The sequence below is a fragment of the Pseudonaja textilis genome, chromosome 8 (genome assembly GCF_049901715.1).
Source record: "Pseudonaja textilis isolate UNSWEBS1 chromosome 8, rPseTex1.2, whole genome shotgun sequence".
Classification (NCBI taxonomy): domain Eukaryota; kingdom Metazoa; phylum Chordata; class Lepidosauria; order Squamata; family Elapidae; genus Pseudonaja; species Pseudonaja textilis.
Window position 1 is genome coordinate 30,343,687 of NC_141997.1, and position 21,845 is coordinate 30,365,531.

The 21,845-nt window shown below is 42.1% G+C and overlaps 1 protein-coding gene across 1 annotated transcript in view; it reads left to right on the forward strand.

Annotated features, from left to right (window-relative positions):
- The window catches only part of ITGBL1 (integrin subunit beta like 1), a 167,073-nt gene that overhangs the window by 129,001 nt on the left and 16,227 nt on the right, over positions 1-21,845 (forward strand). Inside the window, exon 8 of the mRNA XM_087937935.1 lies at positions 19,278-19,394. Within this exon, the coding sequence (XP_087794061.1) occupies positions 19,278-19,394 (117 nt within the window). The remainder of the gene's footprint in view (positions 1-19,277; positions 19,395-21,845) is intronic.

Sequence of the window (21,845 nt, forward strand, 5' to 3'; positions counted from 1 at the left end):
AGTTATTCATATAAAAACATGTTAGAAAAATAAATGCTGCACAAGTTCTAGAGAATATAACAGGATGCTCATTGCCACTATAAACCAATTGAGCAATTTAATTCATTTATTTAAATGATAAATTTGTTGGCTAATCATTTGTTAATTCATAAGGCTTCCTTGCTTCAATTTAATTAATTCCTATGAGTCACCTATAGCCTACAGTGGGCTCTGCCTAGAAAAGAGTGCTACCAGCTTCTACTCCCTCTTGGCAGCCTCCAGCCGAAGACAGACTTGGATTTCCCTATAGCAATTCATTTCAGATCTTATTCCCATGTACCCTTGGGGGAAACAGATCCAGAGAGATTTTCATCTGGTGTGCAATGGGAGGACAAATTTGAACTTTTAAATTTTATTTATTTATGTATTTATTAAATTTCTATGCCAGCACTGATACAGTGATTCTGAGAAGTTTACAATACAATAAAAAGTAGAAAGGTACTACAAAATAATAAACATTAGAAGAATTAAAAAGAAAAGCAACACACCAAGATGATAGGGGGTGGGGATCTTCTCTAACCAGTTAGCTACCCCCAACATAGCATACTCCTATCAGGGCTCCAGGCCAAGTGGCAGGGCCAAGTTTTCAGGCTCTTCCGAAAGGCCAGGAGTGACTTCAGCTCAGTATTTCAAAGAATACTGAGATAATACAGCAGAAAAGGCTCGCATCTCAGACCCTGCCTGTCAAAATGTTTTGACAAGCAGGATTCTAAGTAGGACCTTTCTGCTGGAACAATGCTTTCTGCTTACTCTCCCTGATGAGAGTAAGACGGTTCCTCAGATAATCTGGACTCATGCTATAAAGGGTTGTAAAGGTGATGACCAACACATTGAATAGGACCTGGAAGCAAATTGGTGCCCAGGTCAGCTTGTGACACAGCGGTATCACAAGTGCCACCCAAAGGGGTTACAGAACCAGGAGTGGGATTCTACCAGTTCGCACCTATTCGCTAGAACCGGTTGTTAACATTCTAAGCAGTTCAGAGAACCAGTTGTTAAAAGAAATTACTGGTCTAATCCTGTAAGGAAGGCAGGAAGGAAACATTCTGGTGTTGCTTAGAGAAACTGCCTCTCCATTAATCCTTATTACATTCTTGGCAGGACTAGACTGTCTAGGAACATCTCTGGAGTTTCCCCCCCCTCTTTTGCTGATACTTTGCTTGTGTGGAGTAATCAGTTAAAGTTACAATGGCACTGAAAAAAGTGACCTATGACCATTTTTCACACTTATGACTGTTGCAACATCCCCACAGTCATGAGAGGCCAGGCGAGGATATGTGTGCCTTGAGTGATATTGAGTTGGCCACACCCAGCCAATTATATGACCACTAAGCCATGTCCATCCAGTCACATGACCACCAAGCCACACCCACCACCAAAGCCACGCCGACAGAATCAGTTGTTGAAAAATTTGAATCCCACCCCTGTACAGAACTGTCCACCTGCTGTGGTCTGTATCAGTTGCAGAGGTGGTATTCAGCAGGTTCTGACCAGTTCTGGAAAACCGGCAGTGGAAAATTTGAGTAGTTCAGAGAAACGGCAAATACCACCTCTGACTGGCCCTGCCCCCATCTATTCACTGCCTCCCGAGTCCCAGCTGATCGGCTGGGACTTCTTTTGTTGCCCTGCACAGGAGAACGCAGCTGGAAAGCAGGTTAGTGGGGTGGGGAGGGAATGAGATTTTCCCACTCCCAGGAGTGGAGTGGGAATGGAGATTTTATAGTATCCTTCCCCTGCCATGCCCACCAAGCCACACCACACCCACCAAGCCACGCCCACAGAATTGGTAGTAAAAAATTTTTTGAATCCCACCACTGACCAGTTGTATTTTCTAAATGCTCTTCAAGGGTAGAACCATGCAGTATGCATTCTAGTAATCCAACCAAGAGATGATCAGGGCATGAGTGCCTGCGCACAGGACCACACAATCCAGGGGACATTACAGCCTTAACCTGGATTGCAATATCCCACAGTACCTATTTATTGTTATTTTGTTGTATATAATGTTATCCCATCTCATTATAATCAAAGAAGTTACTATTGTTAAAAAAAAGAGGAGATGTAAATAACAGCACGCAATGTCTTCACATCCAGTCTGGCCCTGAATTTTAAAAAAAAAGGCGGGGGGACAATCTAAGTACAAGACATTGCTTGTCTTGACTATTCTTCATATTTATATTAATATGCTCCTTCACTATTGATTGATTTTTTAAATTCCACCTTTATTACTGTATAAGCAATTCAAGGCAGTGAACATACCTAATACTCGTTCCTACTTCTATTTACCTCACAACAACAGCCCTGTGAGGTGGGTTGGGCTGAGAGAGAGTGACAGGTTGCTTTCGTGGCACTTAGATCTGAGTGTTTCTGATCATTTCAGAAGAAAACTTCTCTTGGACGTATATAGCATGTAAGAGATGCTAACGTTCAGGAATCACTGTGGTTCTGGGCAACCAAAGGAATCATTACCTCAAGATTTTGTAACAGTTAACAGCTAACAGGACACCTGTTAGCCAAAACTGCCTTGTTCTAAGAGATGAGTTGGCTTTAAAAAAAAAAAAAAGATTGGCATCAATTTATTTATAATTTATTTGTAATTGAGTTCCTAGGCAGAGGTTCTGTTTTTTACTGATGGAAATGATAACTCTTCATCCTCCCTGCTTCCTGGCTTCTAGCTCCAAATATGCCATTTTCTTTTGAGGGAGTTCTTAAAAAGAAGCAAGCAAACAAGCAAGTAACTTAACACATTATATTGCCAGCTGACTCCTTGCCAAGAGGAGGACGAATTAGTCAGAAGTCTTGTCACCTTTAGTTTGGCTACTATACATGCGGGAAGAGCAGCATTGATCTGCCAAATGTCAAAACAGCTTAACTCCAGCTGCATTTTAATGTGGACTATCAGGATCTTGTCTGAATTGCTTAGAGATTATCTCCTCCAATGCCAGCTGCTATAATGGCACCCAGCCAAGGGATTCAAGAGGGAAGGACCAAGAACTCAAGGGATAACCACACATTGTCATTGTTGTCAGCCATTCAACCATATCTTGAGCCTCGGATGCTCTATGGATCAGCCTTCTCCATTCCCCTCTATCTTGCATTGGCTCCTTCAGATCCACCATGGTCATCTCTGTCTCATCCTTTATCTCAGAGGTCTCCAAGCTTGGCAACTTTAAAACTTGTGGACTTCAACTGCCAGAATTCCTCAGCCAGCTATGCTGGGAGTTGAAGTCCACAAGTCTTAAAGTTGCCAAGTTTGAGGACCCCTGCTCTATCGTGCCCAGCCAGCAGGTACTATGATGGCCCTTTCTCCCTTTTCCACTGATCCCTCACAGCATGAGTGATTTTTCAAGTGAGTCAGCTCTCATGACATGGCCAAGGCATGACAGCCTCTGTTTGGCGATCTTGGCTTCAAGTGATATTTTTCGTGAGGACTTCTTTGCTTGTGATTTTTTGCAGTCCATGGGATGCGTAATACTTACCTCCAGCACCAGTAATTAGAAAAATTATTGCATTAAATAATCTGCATTTGGTTGTAAGGCTGATATTTTACTCTTCCAGATGTTATGCATGCCAGACATTGCAGTGCTTCCAAGTGCTATATGCCTTCTCATCTCAGGGCTGCAGTCACCATTTTGGTTGATTTTAGAGCCCTGGAAGATAAAGTGTGTAGTGTTTTGATGATCTCATTCTTGGTCTGCACTCTGACCTGTGTGTTCTCTACTGTTGTCATAATCTTTGTTTTCTTTGATGTTAAGGTGCAGTCCGAATTTTTCACTTTCTGTTCTGATCAAGGCTTCCTGAGACCGTAATTAAGCACATGTTTAGTTAAAACAACTCTTGTTTTATTTCAGCACTGGGAATTATGTTCATTCCCAGCCTGTAATGAGTCCCAAACAGTCCCTCAAGATAAGCACCCACCTTTCTCTCCTCTGAATTGCTGCCAACAATTAAAGTGCCAAATGAACTGTAAAAAAACCAACCAAAGTACAAAGTCCACACAGAGCTTCAAGGATTAATCTGAACAGAACGAACAACTTTGCTTCCAACAAAGGTTTCTTTATCTTTGCCTGTCCTTTATACCTTATGGGAGGGGCAATCACCTCCAAGCCTTACTCCCAAGTTGCCCCTTTTGTCACAGCTGCTCTTGCCTTCTAGCAGCTCTGCTCACACACACACTGGGAACAGGCTCCCCTTGTTCCTCTGCCTTGCTGCTGTCAGATTCTGGAGGCTCCAGAGTCAGCAAAATACTCCCAGATGGTCCTGGCCCCATCTCTGCATCGGATGCAGGACCCTCGTCTAAGTCCTCTCCAGATTTCTGGACTGGTCCCTGTTGTTCCCCATTGTCCGATTCCGCTGCTATCTGCACCAGCTGCCGGCAAACCACGGCACTTTCATCTTTGACTATCAGGATTAGCCACTCCACATCCTCCTTGCTTTCCACAAGCAATATGGTATCATCTCCTCAACAATCTGAGGTTGTTGATATTCCTGTTATTGATTTTAACCCCAATGGTAGATCCCTCCAAATGTGCATTTTTTCATAACTATTTATGTGTACATGCTGAATCATACAGGTGGCAAGATGCAACCTTGCTGAGGGCCTTTTCAAATTCGGAACCATTTTCCATATTCTGTTCCTACAGTGGCAGCCTGATCAGAGAAGAACAAGTGAATGAGCTAGATGGGGTATGGTGATATTTCCAGTTCTTTGAGGCAGTTCCAGAGCTTGTCATAGACAACACAATTAAAGGCTTTTGTGTAGTCAATAAAAGACATGCAGAGGCCTTTTTGATATTCCTTTGCTTTTTCCACCGTCCAATGTAGATTGGCAATATGTTCCTCTTCCTAGAACTTAGAACATGTTCTATATTCTATGAACATAATAGAATTGGAAGGGACCTCGGAGGTCATCTAGTCCAACCCCCTAATCCAACCCCAATAACAAGAGATTGTTATTCCTTTGGATAGTGGTAAATTAAGTAGGATTTTTATTTTATTTTATTTTTTTAAAGCAAGCCACCGTGCCTTGTTTAGTTTCTACTGTTGGCCTAGCTGAAAGCTGGGTGATTTGTTTTCTCCTGGTACGAGTAGCCAAAAAAAAAAAGTCACACATCAGTGATGGAAACCAAGAATTAACTTTATTTCTGTACGAACATAAGCATTCACCTTTGTGACCAAAGTCAATCGTATTCAAAGCTTAACAGAACTTTTATAGATCATTTAAATAAACCAGTGTATAATCATTTGTAGATAGTAATTTATTTACACCCTTGGGTAGGGAAAATACTCCCCAAAGGTTGGTACTAAGGCCCATAAGGTGGGCACTGATTATAGCTAAGGGAAATATGAATTAGTTGAATTCCTGTCTCTCTAGCCTGTTAAGTTATTATTCAGTAAAACAGGAAATTGGGCCTGCTTTTTAGGAATTAATTGCTAAGAAATAGCAAGATAAGAAAAACATTCATTAGCAAAATGGAAGGCTTTGATTTAGGTTCCTAGGTTAAAGGAACTTTAAACGAAGCCAGAATTAACTTGCTTCTGTTTCCCTTCTAATAACAAGCAAAAGACAGCAAGCAAAGATAAACCCAAGGTTTCCCCCGCCCCCCCGGCAAAAAAACCCTCTTCTCCCACCATCACCATTGCAACCCCCCCATGGACCACTAGTGGGCTGTAGCACAAAGGCTGGAGAAGGGCACTCTGTGTGATGTACAATGTCATTGCACATTGCTCCCAACAATCTGGCTCCTCATTTTACCAACTTTGGAAGAATGGAACGCTGAATTAACCTGAGACGGTCAAGATCAAACTCTACGCTGTGGACAGAGTGATCAAAAGAACGATTATCTAATGATACAACACTCAGGTGACCTTACACTGTGTCCTCAGATGACATTTATTTGCAAGAAAAAAAGAACAATACTTTTAACCCTTTAACCTCAAACTACCCACTATTGACCTCACCCCATTCCTAAGAGGGGAGTACATAAGTCCACCATCGTGCCTCCCGTCCCTGTGCTATTGTCCCCATTTATTCGTACCTATTTCCTGTATTCTTACTCATGTTTATACTTATACCTATTATCTTGTAAGCAATTGACAAATCAATAAAATAAATAAATTAACTCAAAAAAGTTTGGTGATATATCTTCCCTATCTCTCTTCCCACCCCACCTCTTCATGGGTTTTGTTGGGAGAAAAAAAGACAAGAGACTGGTTTTTCCCTTCTGAGAAAAAAATAGAGGAAAATGTCCTTTTTCATGGCAAAAAGAATGGCACAGACATAAGCGGTGGGATCTGCCCACTTTTTGATAGGCACACTTCCAAACAGAGCTAAAGACTAATGTCATCCACCATGATTGTGGTCTATATAAGCAATTTTATATACAGTATAATCTAGAGATCTTCTGGTAAATAAAGGCAATGCTAAATTTGCTCTTCAGTGTGCCACTTTCCTCCCAATGATTTATTTTAATTTAACACAATCTAAGGCAAAATAAAATTCAATAGTTCCGTATCCAAAGTGTGCCAAAAGAGCAGTTTGAACATATTGATAGTCTGCCAGCTCTGCCAGTCCTGATCCTTGCCATAACCAAGTAAAGTAGCTTAGTGTATTTATTATGTTGAATGAAGTATAAACATAAACTGAGTATGAAGAGAGATTAAGGGAAGATATGATGGCACTCTTCAAATATCTGAAAAGAAGCTAGAGAAATTCAGGAAGCTAGAAAAATGTAAGATCGCTTTCCAGTTGTTCCAAAATGCATGATTGTCATCATTGCCAGCTATTCAATCATGCCTGACCCTCTGCCACTCTATAGATCAGAATGGTCCATACCCCTCTGTCTGTCTCCCACTGCCTCCTTCAGATCTGCTATGGTCATGCTGATGTCATCCTTCTTAGTGTCCAACCAGCAGACATTAGGGTGGCCCTCTTCTCTGCATGACATGGAATAATAAATTTAAGTTACAGGGGGCAGCTTTCAAATGAATGCTGGGGAAAAGCTTCCTATCATTAAGAAGAGGCTAAATATCCATCTGCCACAAATACTTTAACTTGCATTCCTGACTTTTATAGAAAACTGCATTCAATAGCCCAACTCTATAATTTTGAAATTAACGTAGAACCAGGACAAAACTAAATGTTACAGCATCAATTGTATCAATGAACAGCATTTAATACAATTATTCTACTGTATATTTCCCACTTCTATGAGATAGACAGTCTCTATTCAGTAGTAGGTATTCAGTGGGCTCAAAGAGCTCCACCCAGGTTTTTTCACAAGACTGCATGTAGCTCTAATACCACAGGCTGTCATCATAATTTTAGTTTATACATACAGAGAATAAGTAATTGCAAGCTTAATGAGGAGGTAAAGGATTCGTGTTTTTAAGAAGCTATTTTGGTTTCTGGCTATAACCAGAAATTGATATAAAGGTACAGAGGTCCTTCTTTGAATGTAGCATTTCCCCATTTCATCTTGAGATGCCAGTTCAGTTTTTCTTCTCATTCCAATTCAGTTTTGGCTGGTGAAAAAACCATAATCTAGATTTTTTAAAAAAATGTAGCCATTTTTTGTATTTTTTTTAGCTATTTTCATTTTCATTTTCTTTTATGGGCAATACGACTTCTTTTTGTTGGTCTTTTTTCTAACAGCGGCAACTCATTGTTGTTTGCTTCCAAAACCCAATGCAACTTTTTACTCTAAGTCAGTGGTCCCCAACCTTTCTAGCTTGAGGACCCAGCCTGGTGCTGGGGGGGAGTAGGCGTGCACACAGAGGTCCATTTGTATAAGCCGCAGGCCTACAAATGGACCTACACTCTCACGAATGGAGTTTTGCTTGTAAACAGAGGGTGCTTGCGTGCAAAGCTCCTCTCACATGAGTGGAGAGCTCTTGAGCCAGAGTTCCCCTTATGCTCATGTGTGAAACTCATCTTGTGTGAACGTAGTGTGTTCGTGCACAAAGCTCCATTTGTGTGAATGAAACTTGGCACGTGAGTGCAAGGGGCCTCTGCTTACTCAAGTGGAGTTTCATGCGTGCATGCTTGCTCATCTCTCTCACAGCCCAGTCTTGAACAGGCCCCAGCCTGGGGGTTGGGGACCCCTGTTGTGATGACCCAGAGTGTATCAGAAATATAACAAAACCCAAAACTTAACTAAAAATCCTTTAATGCCTTCAACTTGGCTTCACTGTTTAATTGTTCACAGTGGAGGAGTAAACTATTTTCAAAACAACATTGCAAAGGAAAGAAACACATTTCTCATTCAAAGAGCCGATAACGAAGCAAAAAGCAAAAACAAACCGCACTGAATAAAGTTCCTCGACAGACCAGGATAGATAATTGCCAACTTCAGGAAGATAACCAGGGACAGTCCGTTGGAAGAATGCCAAACAAGATAAACCTTCTTTAGGAATAAACACTAAATTGTCTCCAGCGTCTGTTAGCACGCAGGTCCAACCTTTTATGCAGATCTCACACCTGCAACCCATGAAGAGGATCATGGCCCTCTCCTCCTGAGTAGACCACATTTTACCCTGATCCTCTCCTCCCTGCGTGCCCTAGGATGGATAGGGGATGGGCCTGGGTCCTCCTCTGACTGCTCAGGGTCAGTCTCCACCAGGGGCAGGACACCTGTTCTAAATGTATAAAACTTTGCCCAGCTTCGATTACTTGCAGGACTTACAGAGTTAAGTCCAGCTGGAAACATTGCCAATTCATTCTTCTTTTTGAGGAACGAGTTGCTCAAGAGGATCACGCAATTATTAAGTTATAAGAACAACTTCCAAACATTTATTTTCATCCAGGCCTTTTACAGGGTTAGATCCACTAACTGTTTGCTTATTTTGGTAAGCTGCCCAAAGCAATTCAGTGGCTCAAATAGCAATTTACTAAACAAATAAGTAAATAAAGAAGTAAATAATTTATATATATATATATATATTTCAGCTATGTTGTACTTTATTCATTATTTAATATTCCAGTAGATCTAAATTGGTTAATAAATTAGCTCAGTGTTTCTTTAAAAGGCAGGTGATTATTTCCAACCAAAATTGTTTTAACGTTGTCATCAGCCCTACTGATGGGAATGGGATGGGGGCATTTTAAAGAACATTCAGCATTCAGATTACAATGTGTTATTCTCTAGTGCAATGATTACACCCTTTCTCTTAATTCCTGTGCAATCTGCACAATTGTGCTGACATGCAAAGCATTCTGTTAATGTGAAAACAGGCTTAGATTTGTATAGCAGGTGCTATAACTTGACCTCCAGTACTTTATGTAAAACCAAATTTCCCTTTTGTTGTTACAGCTGGGTGCAGGTGAGGGTTGCATGAAAAGAGTTGTGAAAGCATATGTGTTCTAGAAATATAAAAGAAATAATGGCTCTTTTAGAGGGCCCATCCTACTGTCATTTAACTTTGGCAATGCACAGACAGTATAAGAGGGTAGAAATTCTTGTAAATTATACAGGAAGATTTTGAACATGCTGTATTTAAATCAAAATTAAGAGTTTACAAGGGAGTTCTATTATCTTCTATATACTTCATCTAGCAATTGGTTCAAAATACATATAATTAATGATCCTGCGTAAGCATTATATTTAAAGTTGCTCTTATCACCAGGCATTTTCAGCAATTTGTGCATTTTTAAAAGCTCAACAATGGAGAATGGCAGCATAATAGTATAGTGTAGTACATACAATAAGGGACCTAAAATGCCACAGCCATTGCTAGATGTTACTTGGTCCTTAAATATCAAGTGAACATTTGCACATTGAAATAATGACAACTTTGCAGGTGGGACCAAGTGGGATATATATTTCCCCCCTCTCCCAGAAATGTTAACATCCCGAAACTTCATATATGTCTATTATAATTTAATATCATTCTCCCAAAGTGCCAGAAATACAAATCTATGCCACCATCTATATCAAGCACTGTGGTCATCATGATTTTCTCTGACACCAATTGACATTAGAGAAAAAGACTAGCCGCTTGAAGTTGGATGAAGAACGCCTGTGGTTAAGGAATAAGACCCCCAAGCCCTTAGAGTCTTTGCTTAGCATTGGCCAAGATGGAAAGCAAGGTGTTATGTGGTTTGTGCTTTTTTTTGGTTCAAACTTCATATCTCAACTCTTGAATAGTTTTGTTTCTGTTTGAAAGCATGTGAGAGAAACAAGTCTCTGGCTCTTTCAGATCCATGTATCCTTTAATTCACAACTGGCATGTCTCAGAGGACTTACTTTTCTTTTTTTTAGTCCTCAATTGCAGTGGTGGGATTCAATTTGGTTTATCACCCATTTGGTGGGCGTGGCTTGGTGGGCATGCTTTACATGCGCACGCATGCTTTGCGCGCCCGCAGAGGCTTTCCTACTGACCTTCTCCTGCACTCTCTCTGTCTCTTCAACAGCTGACGCGTGGCAATCCACTGTGCCACACAAAAAAGCAGGAAATAAAGGTCAATATGGACAGGGTGGTGGACCTAGCAGCTAATTGTCAGAGCGAACCGGTTCACTTCTAGATGATCTTCGAAGCTACCAGTTTGTCCAAACCGGCCTGAACCGGGAGAATCCCAGCCCTACCTAATTGTGATGAAAAATCAGTTTTCAGAACAAGGGCAATTGCCCCCCTAAACACCTCTTCCAGATACCTGTGGTTAGATACTGACTTAGGTTTCCAAAATTGTATAGCCCATACAAGAAGGATCCCTGAAAATTTACAAAATTACCAGAAAACAAATAAACAAATAAAAATCCACCCCAAAATCAAAACAAAACAACAACAACAAAGAACTACAACAAAAATTGAAGTAAAGAAACCTTAAGGTGCATAGTATTCCAAAACTAGAATGGAATCCAAGGTGGGATTTAGCAGGTTCTGACCAGTTCTGGAGAACCGGTAGCAGAAATTTTGAGTAGTCCAGAGAACCAGCAAATATCACCTCTGACTGGAGAGTATATATGGAGACTGTATCTTTCCCCTGCCACGCCCACCAAGCCACGCCTACAGAACCGGTAGTTAAAAAAAATTAAATCCTACCACTGACCAGCATGCCCTGTGTGGTTATGAAGAAGGTACTGGTGCAAAACTTGGTGCAAGCAGGCAAAATGAGGAAGAAGACACTTTGAATGTTTTGTAACTTATTTTTTTACAGCTTCTATTACTTCAGAATTTGAATACCACTTTCCTAGGAATGCTCTGACTTGCCATACAACAGAGCAAGATTTTAGGCATAGATGGCCAACCTTAAACAGACAAAAATCTAGTTCCTGGAAACAAAGAGAACGATGAACTGGACTGAAAATACCATTGAGAATAATGAACAGGACTGATACAAGCAGGCATTTGTTGGGGTGAGCTGTGTATTCCAAAGCCAATTCATGACGCTCCCCTTGGCCACTTTCTCCCTCTGTAACCAGGTTGCTACGGCAAAAGGGGAACCAAGTATGGGTGAAGCACTGATCCCTTTTCAATTTGACAGCGAACCTCTGATTGTTTAATGGCGATGACCTCGTCGAATGAGCGGTTTGAACATTGTGAAGCTTAGCCAGACACATTTGATGAAATAGTAATGCTGTTTAAATGCCTTACTCTGGGTCCTGGAAATTTGCCCTCCTGTTTTGTTGTTCTTCGATTACTTAGGCCCAGAATGCCAGCCTCTTTTTATACAGTGACTTAAAATTTAATTTGTATTGTCTTATTGTACTTCTTTTATGCCTCTCAGCCAACCCATTCAGTGGGTTAGGTTCAGTTTCTCTTTGAACTCACTGAATTCACTCAGTTGCGTTCATGGCATTTTTTAAAAGCTATGATTCTGGGTAATTCAGGGAGGCATAATAACCTGATGCCCAGTGATGAGGGCATCTTTCCAAAGCCTGTGGTGGAGGGACCTAGAACTGGTGTCTGTGCCAAATAGTAATCTTTAATAAAATAGCAAGGAATACAAGGGAAGTAATCAAATTAACAATTTAATGTTATTACCTTTAAGTCGAAGATATCACCTTTAATTCTTCTCATGTATTCTCCTCACCATTGTTTAAACTGCTCTATGCCCACTTTTTGAGCACTGCCCTGACAATCACTAATGGCCAAGGAGAGCCCTTAGCCCAAGAGGTTGTGTTATATGGAGGTTAACTCCAGCTTTTAGCTTTGATTTTTCTTTCCACATGTCAAAGTACTGTACTAAGGTCCATTCCCCATACAGCAATTATACTTAATTATACATATTTCCCCTTTCCTTTAAGTAGAAGTGATTATAAGATCTCTGCCTGTAGATACCTCTCTGTTATGGCCCAGCTGTTCAAGGCAAGGCAAGGCAATAGTTCTTTATTTCTCTCCATAAATGTTTCAGCCAAAGGCCCTCCAACAACCAGTGAGGCTCCACTCCCACACTACCCTACAGGGAGAGGTGGGACTCCAACGGTATAACAACTGGTTTGCTCCGTGTGCAGGCTCTGCATTTAAAAAAAGCCCATACTTACCCTCAACTGCAGCCTCTGTGATTCAAACAGCTAAGAAGCAGCAAACGGCTCTGCTGAGTGAATCAACTGTGCTCTAAACAAAGGAAATAAAGCACAGGAAATAGCAGGGGTGGATGGATGGGCCCACATGCTTGTCACAGTGAACCGGTTTGGAGGTAGCTGATCATTGGAACAAGGGGTTTGCCTGAACCAGTCCAAACCAGTAGAATCCCCACCCCTGTCTGCAGGCAGCCATTCCCAACTCCCAAACCCAGCTCCAGAAGAACAAAGAAAGTCCACAGAATAGGAACACGCTCATGGGGTAAGATCCAGGTTTCTAAGTCCGATCCACCAGGCAGAGTGCAGGCCACAATACAAAGGCAGTCCTCAGGACAAGAAACAGGTCATAGAAAATAAGCAGTTCCAGTGAAGCAGAGTCCAAACCAGTGGTGGGATTCATGTGGGAATGGCTTGGTGGGCATGGCAGGGGAAAGATACTGTAAAATCTCCAGTCAGAGGTGGGATTGGCCGGTTCTCCAAACTACTCAAAATTTCCACTACCGGTTCTCCAGAACTGGTCAGAACCTGCTGAATAACCACCTCTGGGCCAAACACAGGCCACAAAAGAAGGGCTAGGTCCAAACCAAAATGCGAAGAGCAATCTTCCAAGTAAGGCAAATGGCAAACGGGCCTGAGTCAAAGCCAGGGGACTGTAAGCCAAAGCAAACAATGGTTCCTGGCAAAGACTAACCTCCCACGGCTTCTCCTCTTACTCCCCTCCAAATGTTCCTTGTGAGGAGGAGTGTGACGACCTTCTCCTGAATAGTCTTGCAACCCTTCCCTGGGCTTGCCTACATTCCACTCTTCTGGCCCTTGGATCGAGTGGAGTAGACAGCTGTTCCCCATCAGAGGAGATTGACTGCCTATCAGTACCACTGCCGGTTAATAGCCAATCCTCTCCTGTGTCTGTGTAGGCAGGCAGCTCTCCATCTGGTCAACCACCTCCCCCAATCTTGAGGGTCCCAGGACATCCCAGGACACCTCATCCTTAGCCCCTGGTGTGCCTTCCCTGTGGGACAGTCCCAGTTCCCAATTCTTCCTCCTTCTCCAAACTGGGCTCTGAGGGGGGCACCTCTCTACCTATATCTAGAGAGATGTATATATCCAAATCAGTAGTTCTAACTATAACTATATAGACATAAATTATGTGGAATCTCATGGCTTCTATCTAATATAGTTCACATAACTTTCCTGTTTGATTGACAGACTTCTAGTTCCACTGCCCTTGTTGTATTGATTTGTTTATGTGAAGAGTGTAGAGGGTGGCTTTGAAGGACAGAGGGAAGATCTGTTACTAAGACAACAATCAGATAAAAGAGGCTTGATCCCAGGGCAAAAAAGAAGACAAAAGAGGAAGGGAGGAAAACACATTCAGTCTTTCAAATTTCTGTTGCAATAGCTGTTCAATTAAAAGTAGCTTTAGGCCCAGTCAGTCTATTTCTTAATCTGGTCTACCTTATAAGCCGAGGTGGTATTTAGCAGGTTCTGACCAGTTCTGGAGAACCAGTAGTAGAAATTTTGAGTAATTCAGAGAACCGGCAAATACCGCCTCTGACTGGCCCCGCCCCCATCTATTCTCTGCCTCCTGATTCCTGGCTGATTGGCTGGGTCTTCTTTTGTTGCCCTGCACAGGAGAACAGAGCTGGAAAGCAGGTTAGTGGGGTGGGGACGGAATGGGGATTTTGCAGTAACCTTCCCCCAGGAGTGGGGAGGGAATGGGGATTTTGCAGTAACCTTCCCCCAGGAGTGGGGAGGGAATGGGGATTTTGCAGTAACCTTCCCCTGCCACGCCCACCAAGTCATGCCCACCAAGCACGCCACACCCACCACACCATGCCCACAGAACCGGTAGTAAAAACATTTGAATCCCACCACTGCTTTTAAGACATTAAAAGATAGAGGATTTTATTATATTGGTTTGTTGTACAATCAGCCAGATTTTTAGATTGAATATGACATTTTTGTCTACCTACCGAATCCTTTCCAAGGACCTGGAATAGGCAGATAGTGATGTTTTATGGTATTAGTGTTATCGTCACAGAATACTGTATAAACTATTCTGAGTAAAGCTGCCTTTTACAAATGACTGGTGGTGGATTTATTAATGCGGATGGTATTCAACTGGGCTCCCAAAGCGCCTATTACTATTGGTACTACATTTGCTTTCTTTTACCCCAGTCGATCCAATTCTATTTGCAGGTCTTTGTGTTTTGTATCTTATCCTGTTCTTTATCTTCTATTCTGCTTCCAAGTACTGCCATCTACTCTATCTACGCTTTTTTCCCTTTCTTATTGACTGTCAACTCATAAAATATTTCTCTGGTTTTTTTAGTGTTGCCAATAGAAAAGGACGGAGGAGTAAGTGTAGCAGCTGCAAAAATGAAACTGCATGCCATGGTTGTTTCATAGATAGTTTCCAGGCGACCAAAATTTCTGCCGTGCAAAATTCTAACTGGAGAGCATGATTGATGACTCTTGGCTATGGATGTGTCCCATTGGATAATATGAATACACCCAGGGGGTGTGGGGAAACCAGGGTCAAGGGTGACAATGAATGATGTGTCTCAGAGTCGGTTACACCCAGGCAGAACCGGCATGTCTTCTCTTAATAAATCTTCTTTGAGCTTTGAAAATCGGGCTATGATTTAATCAGACTCATGATTAAAATGGGGGTCACTATCAGAGCCCTGACACTGACAATTGTTAAGTCTGGTGTGTTATGAGGCAAGTTCTTGTATGTTTGAATTCTAAAATCCCAAAACACAGTTTCTGCATTTTCTATTACCTTCTCTATTTGATAGTCTCATAGTTAGTTCTTGCTTGCAGGGAAATGATATTTCTTGCATACCTTCCGGTGCAATATTGTTGCTATCTTGAAATGCTGTTGTTTGCTAAAAGATCTGTGTGATCTTACAGCCACTAACCAGGGGATCTACTGTTTCTTCAGCTATTATTGTTATAAAATACAACAGTTATATAAATACAGCTTGCAATCTCAATTGAGCCCAAAATTTCTGTTGCTCAGTGAGAAATTTGTTAAGTGAGCTTTGCCCCATTTTATGACTTTTCATGCCACATTTGTTAAGTGAATCACTGCAGGGGTTAAGTTAGTCACACGGTTGTTAAGTGAATCTGGTTTTCCCATTGACTTTGCTCGTCAGAAGGTCGCAAAAGGGGATCGCATGACCCAGGGACACAGCCGCTGTCACAAGTGTGAGTCAATAGCCAAGCATCTGAATTTCGTTCCCATGTCCATGGGGAAGCTGCAATGATCATAAGTCACTTTTTTCAGTGCTGTTGTAACTTGTATGGTCTCTAAGCAAACTGTTGTAAGTTGAGGACTATCTGTACAATCATTACAGTCATTATAAAATATAAAATAATCATTACTGAGATTAAAATATATTAAAATGTACAAATGATAAACACAGAGACAATAAATATATCAATAGTGGAAATATCTTAAGGTGTTATTGGTTCTATACGAAGCATAACGGGGTCTTGAGAACGACTTCTAGAATGTTAACAGGGATGGAACTAACCTGACTTCAGTTGGTGGGGTGAGAGAACGTTTCATAAAATAGGTGCCATGGGAGAGAAGGGTGCTATCCTAGATACACCAAATGTAGGTTCCTAGGAGATGCTACTTGTAGCTTGTGTCCTCTGCCATATTTAATGGAATGGGTTGACATAATCAGAGAGGGAGGCAGTCCCTCAGAGAATCTTGCCCCAACCCATGAAGATCTTTAAAGGTGAACGCCAACCCTTTGAATTGGACCCAGAAACAAACTAGTAGCCAATGCAGCTCACAGAGCAGAGGTGTGACATGTGCTTTCCCGGGAGCACATTTTCAACTTTGTCGCTGCATTCTGCACCAGCTGAAGATATTCTCCAAGGACAGCAGATTTCAAAAATATAACCTAGAGGTGACTAGGTCATGAGTGACTGTGAGCAAAGCTTCACCACCTAGGAATGGACACAATTGGTGCCTGACATAAAACTGTGCATGCAACCCATCCAGCTCCAAAATGACATAATCCTAAAACTGATAGCCCCAAAGCTCAGTCTTGCCAGGGTTCAGCTGAAGTCTGTTGTACTTCATCCCGACCCTCACAGCCTTCAGGCACCGGGATACGATGTCCACAGCACTGCTTAATTTGCCAATGGCTGTGTCATGCCCCTGTTGGAGACTGACTCCGAGGGAGAGGAGGAACAGCCGACAGGGAGTGGAAGTGTGGCTCTGGAGGTTGTGTAGGAGGCTGGGGAGGGCACAGGCCGGTGTGATGACCCGTAGTGCCTCAAAAATAACACGAAAACTAAAACATGAATCAAGGTCTTGCAATGCCTTCAACTTAACTTCGCTGTTTTATTAGTCACAGTTTAAATTCCAAAAGGAGATACTGAAGGAAAAGGAAACCAGAAACAAACCATATTGATGAGGGTTCCAAGGCAAACCAAGATAATTAATCACACATTCCAGGAAGATAACCGGGAAGAATCCATGGGAAGAACACCAACAAAGATAAAGCTCATCCAAGGACAACACTAATTTGACTTCAGCATCTGTGAATACATTGTTTCAAACTCTTCTACCGAGCTCACAGCTGCAATCCATGAGGAGGGTCATGGCCCTCTCCTCCCAAGTAGACCACACTTTTTTCCCTGATCCTCTCCTCCCTGCGTGCCCTAGGATGGATAGGGGATGGCCCTGGATCCTCCTCTGATTGCTCAGCCAGCCTCTGCCCTTCCCCAGCCTCGTCCACCACCTCTGGAGCCACACTTCCACTCCCTGTTGGCTGTTCCTCCTCTTCCTCAGTCTCCATCAGGGGCATGACAGCTGGCTGGGTAGTCAGAGGAGGACCCAGTCCCACCCCCTCTCCATCCTAGGGCACGCAGGGAGGAGAGGATAAGGGAGAAACGTGAATGGTGTGGTCTATGGGGAAGGAAAGGGCCTTGATCCCTTTCATGGGCTGCAGCTGGGAGAACTATTTAAAAGGACGGATTGCTCATGAATCAGTGCTGGAAACAAAGCATGAAAATATTTCTAGTCTGTCCGTTCTTACCTGAGTTTGGCGTCCTTCCCAGTGTGTATTCCGATATCTGTGGACGTCTTCAGACCCTTATCTTGCCTGGTTCCCTTAATTGCTTCAGTGTGGTTTGTGTTATTTTTTCTGTTTATAATTTATAGGTATTTTTCATTCAAATGACATTTCGTCCTTTTTGCAACTGTTTGTGGGGGAGTTTTTTGTCTACAGTCAAGGATATTTGGAGCTTTGAGACCAAGTTGAAGGAATTAAAGGGACTTCACCTGTTTTTGTGCCTGTGTTGTTTTTGTATCCCACCCTAGGTCATCACAGGCTGTGATATATAATTGGGTATCATCAGTTTACAGTGGTAATGGATGAACTCACCCAGTAGACTTGTGTAGATGTTAAATAGGAGAGAAGAGAGGACCAAATCCTGAAGCATTCCGGGATGAGGGTGGGACCGTTTCTCCCTAATCACTACTGACCAAGATCAATCCTGCAGATCTCTCCTCCAGTAAGCAGCCAAAAGTCCGGCCAGATCCAATTACCAACAATTAAAAAAAAAGTCATTGGCAGAAGCCAGGACTACTTAGCAGCCACAGTTGGCAAAATGCTGTGGAAATGCTATAAAGGATGGGTGTCAAGCTTGATCGCATTGTGGGCCGTATTAGGATTTTGTTTGGCCTTGGGGGGCTGGGGTGGGTGTGGCCTGGTCATCACAGCCAACTGGGTGGGTATGGCCAGGATGGGCCAGGGTCGGGGCAACACAGGCCGATCCCTCACTGTCTCCGGGACAGCCCCGCAGGACAACTCTGGGCCTATCATGGGTTGGATTTGGCCTACGGGCCATGTGTTTGACATGTCTGCCACAAAGCCACAAGGCAGCAAAGTAGCAAACATGGCAAAGTAACAACTGCAACCATCCCCCAGTATACTGTGCTTCACTACAGCACAGTCCACATCTCCAACCTTCGCATCTAAATAGGTAGAAAACATCTTCATGCACACCACAACAACAATCAAGAAGACAGCCTGAACTCAATCCCCTCTCTTCTGCCATCTTATCCAAAACTATTGAATCACTACCTCTCACAACTTCAGAGATTTAACTCTTGTTTGGTATTATCTGGTTGGCTTAAGCACTCTGAATACACTCCTTTCCCACTCCCCTCACTTTCTGATTCTAATGACAGTTGAGAATGTAGGACTGGTAGAAGTTGTCTTTTGACCGATGTTAGGTAGGGAGATGAGTTCTTAATATTGCAACAATAGTTTGGAAAGCCACCATGGGAAATGGTTGTCCAAGCCACTGGGATAATGAAGGGTAATTACTCACTGGTGGAGAATTTGTTTTCCAAGTAGAAGACCCACATCTACTCTTTAGCATCTCCAGGTAAGAAAGCAGAAGTGATAAGGTGAACCTCTGTCCAAAACAGGGCAAGCCATTGCCAGCAATACTCAACTCAAGGAATAAATAGCCTGATGTGGTTAAGAGAATTACGTGTTCCTATAACACAAGACAACCCTTACACAACTATCTTTTAAAAATGTCTCCTTTACAAGCAACACTGCCTTCTTCTTTCAGGCTGATCTTTATATTTCTTTGCCAGTTTGCTAAGTTGAGTCATAGACAAGAACAAGTTGACCTTGGTTGCTGGATTTGACTAATGAGAGATGACTGTTCTCACAGGAAAATGTGAATGTGGCCGATGTACATGTTTTCCTCCTGGAGAGTCCAAAATATACGGCAAACTTTGCGAGTGTGATGATAGACAGTGTGAAGACAACGATGGCAATGTCTGCAATGGTAGGTCAATTTTAATATGGATTTCAGATGAAGTAATGTTGTGGTTATAATCAGTGGTGGGATTCAAAAATCTTTACTACCGGTTCTGTGGCTGGGGCTTGGTGGGCATGGCTTGGTGGACGTGGCAGGGAAAGGTTATTGTAAAATTCCCATTCCCTCCCCACCCCACTAACCTGCTTTCCAGCTCTGTTATCCTGTGCAGGACAACAAAAGAAGACCCAGGCGATCAGCTGGGACTCAGGAGGCAGAGAATAGATGAGGGCGGGACCAGTCAGAGGTGGTATTTGCTGGTTCTCCAAACTACTTAAAATTTCTGCTACCGGTTCTCCAGAACTGGTCAGAACCTGCTGAATACCACCTCTGGTTATAATGCAATTTTTTCCTCTGGTTTGGAATTATTGTGATAATACAAAGAAAATAACTATTGAGCCTCTGTGGCGCAGTGGTTAGAGTGTAGTACTGCAAGCTACTTCTGCAGCCAGCTGCCTACCGTTTGGCAGTTCAAATCCCACCAGGCTCAAGGTTGACTCAGCCTTCCATCCTTCCGAGGTGTGTAAAATGACGACCCAAATTGTTGGGGGCACTATGCTGACTCTGTAAACCGCTTAGAGAGGGCTGTAAAGCACTATAAAGCGGTATATAAGTCTATGTGCTATTGCTATTTTAGGAGGCAGGAATGTATGTACAGTATGGAGATAGATAGGTATCTACCGTAGTGCATTTTTCTTAAAATGAAAATAAATAACTGATTTAATGTATAGAACTGTAAAATAAACAACGTAAACAAATAGTTTTGTTTCTAAAAATGAAGAATTATTTGAAAGAAACAGGAGGAATTGACTCAGAATCTATCATTTGAATTAAACTAACGGGCTACCATATGCTCAATGATTCACATCTTGGGGAAACAGAAGGAATAGCAAAGATGAGTGCATACAAGGGCCTGTGTTGCGCACTTCACCAGCTATAAAGCTAAAACTGAAATTCAGCAAAATGTCCCTATTCCTAAATATAGTATGTGGAGCCTGCCCCATATGAAAGGTTTTGCTATGTATAAATTCTGGTTTGAACATCATCACATTCATATGTGCCAATGGAGAACATAAATTTGTGTATGTGTGTTCTTTCCATGATTCCCAACATCTAAACATCTGGAGCCATCCTTCTGAAGGCCATGTCAGAGCCTTTATTGAAATGGCACTTACACTGTTATCTTAAACCTAGATGAGCCATTGGGGTATATTCAATAAAAATGCATATATTTAGAGGCACTCTGGTGTTTATAGTGAATGCCTTGTTTTCAGAGATGGGAAACATAGGTTTGCAAGGCTGTGCTCAGGGATTCCCTGAAACAAGCTTAAATAGACTCTAAAATGGATACCTTTCAGTTATCACCTGCAGCTGAACCTCAAAGCTACACAAAATGTGGTATGTTTTTTTTTTTTTTTTGTAGAGAAAACTCTGCAGCATTAATTAAGTGCTTATTTACAGGTCTATGGACATTCTTAGTCATCCACATCACGGTTGTCCCCAAGGTGCTTTTTTCAAAAGGCAGCTGGACTTCGTTTTTCCTTGAAAATGTTTCACTTCTCATCCAAGAAGCTTCTTCAGTTATGACTGAATGATGGAGGATGGAAGGATTTATGTTCCTTGTACTCATTTCGTCTTTAGGACTCATTCTGTGAGTCATGGAGGCCATTTGGAGGTTTATCTGGGCCCTCAGGGTCATTGAAATAGTGCAAATGGGTAGGGAACCTTCTTGGAACTGCTGAAAGGACTTGGTTGCAAACAGGAGACACAATAGGAGGTGGTATTTGAACAGCCTTTCTCAATAGAGGGGGAGCAATACGACACCACTTATCTCCTATTTACAATACAGTCCTTTCAGTAGTTCCAAGAAGGTGCCAAACCTGCTAACGACCAGATGAACTGCAAGGCATATACATATTTCTGCCCTCCACCATTCAGTTAGAACTGAAGAAGTTTCTTGGATGAGAAGTGAAAACATCTTCAAGAAAAACCAAAGTCCACTTGCTTTTTTATAGTTCATCCATGGGGAATTTGTGAGGCTATGGTTGTTTTGCTGAGTTACAGTTCCAAAATTCTTCCTTATTTTTCATCTCACTGAGACTGGTGGAAGATAATTCACCAGGTTTGGAGAACCATAGGTTCATTAATCCTTTTGTAATTGTCAGTCAATGAAATCAACAAAGAAGCTAAAATAATGAGCAGGCAGTAACCATGCTGATTGTGGTTGATGCGAGTTGTATGTTAAAATTTCCAGACACTGTGTGTTGATATGAACAATAGATGGATTTTTTCCCCCTGCTTTTGCGGGGGATAAACATGTAGAAATATTGAGAACCTTATGATTTTTTTTATTATTTAAAATTATTTATTTCTTCAGAAGTTACCAAAAGCTAAATAAATGTATACTGGTTAAGAATAGCT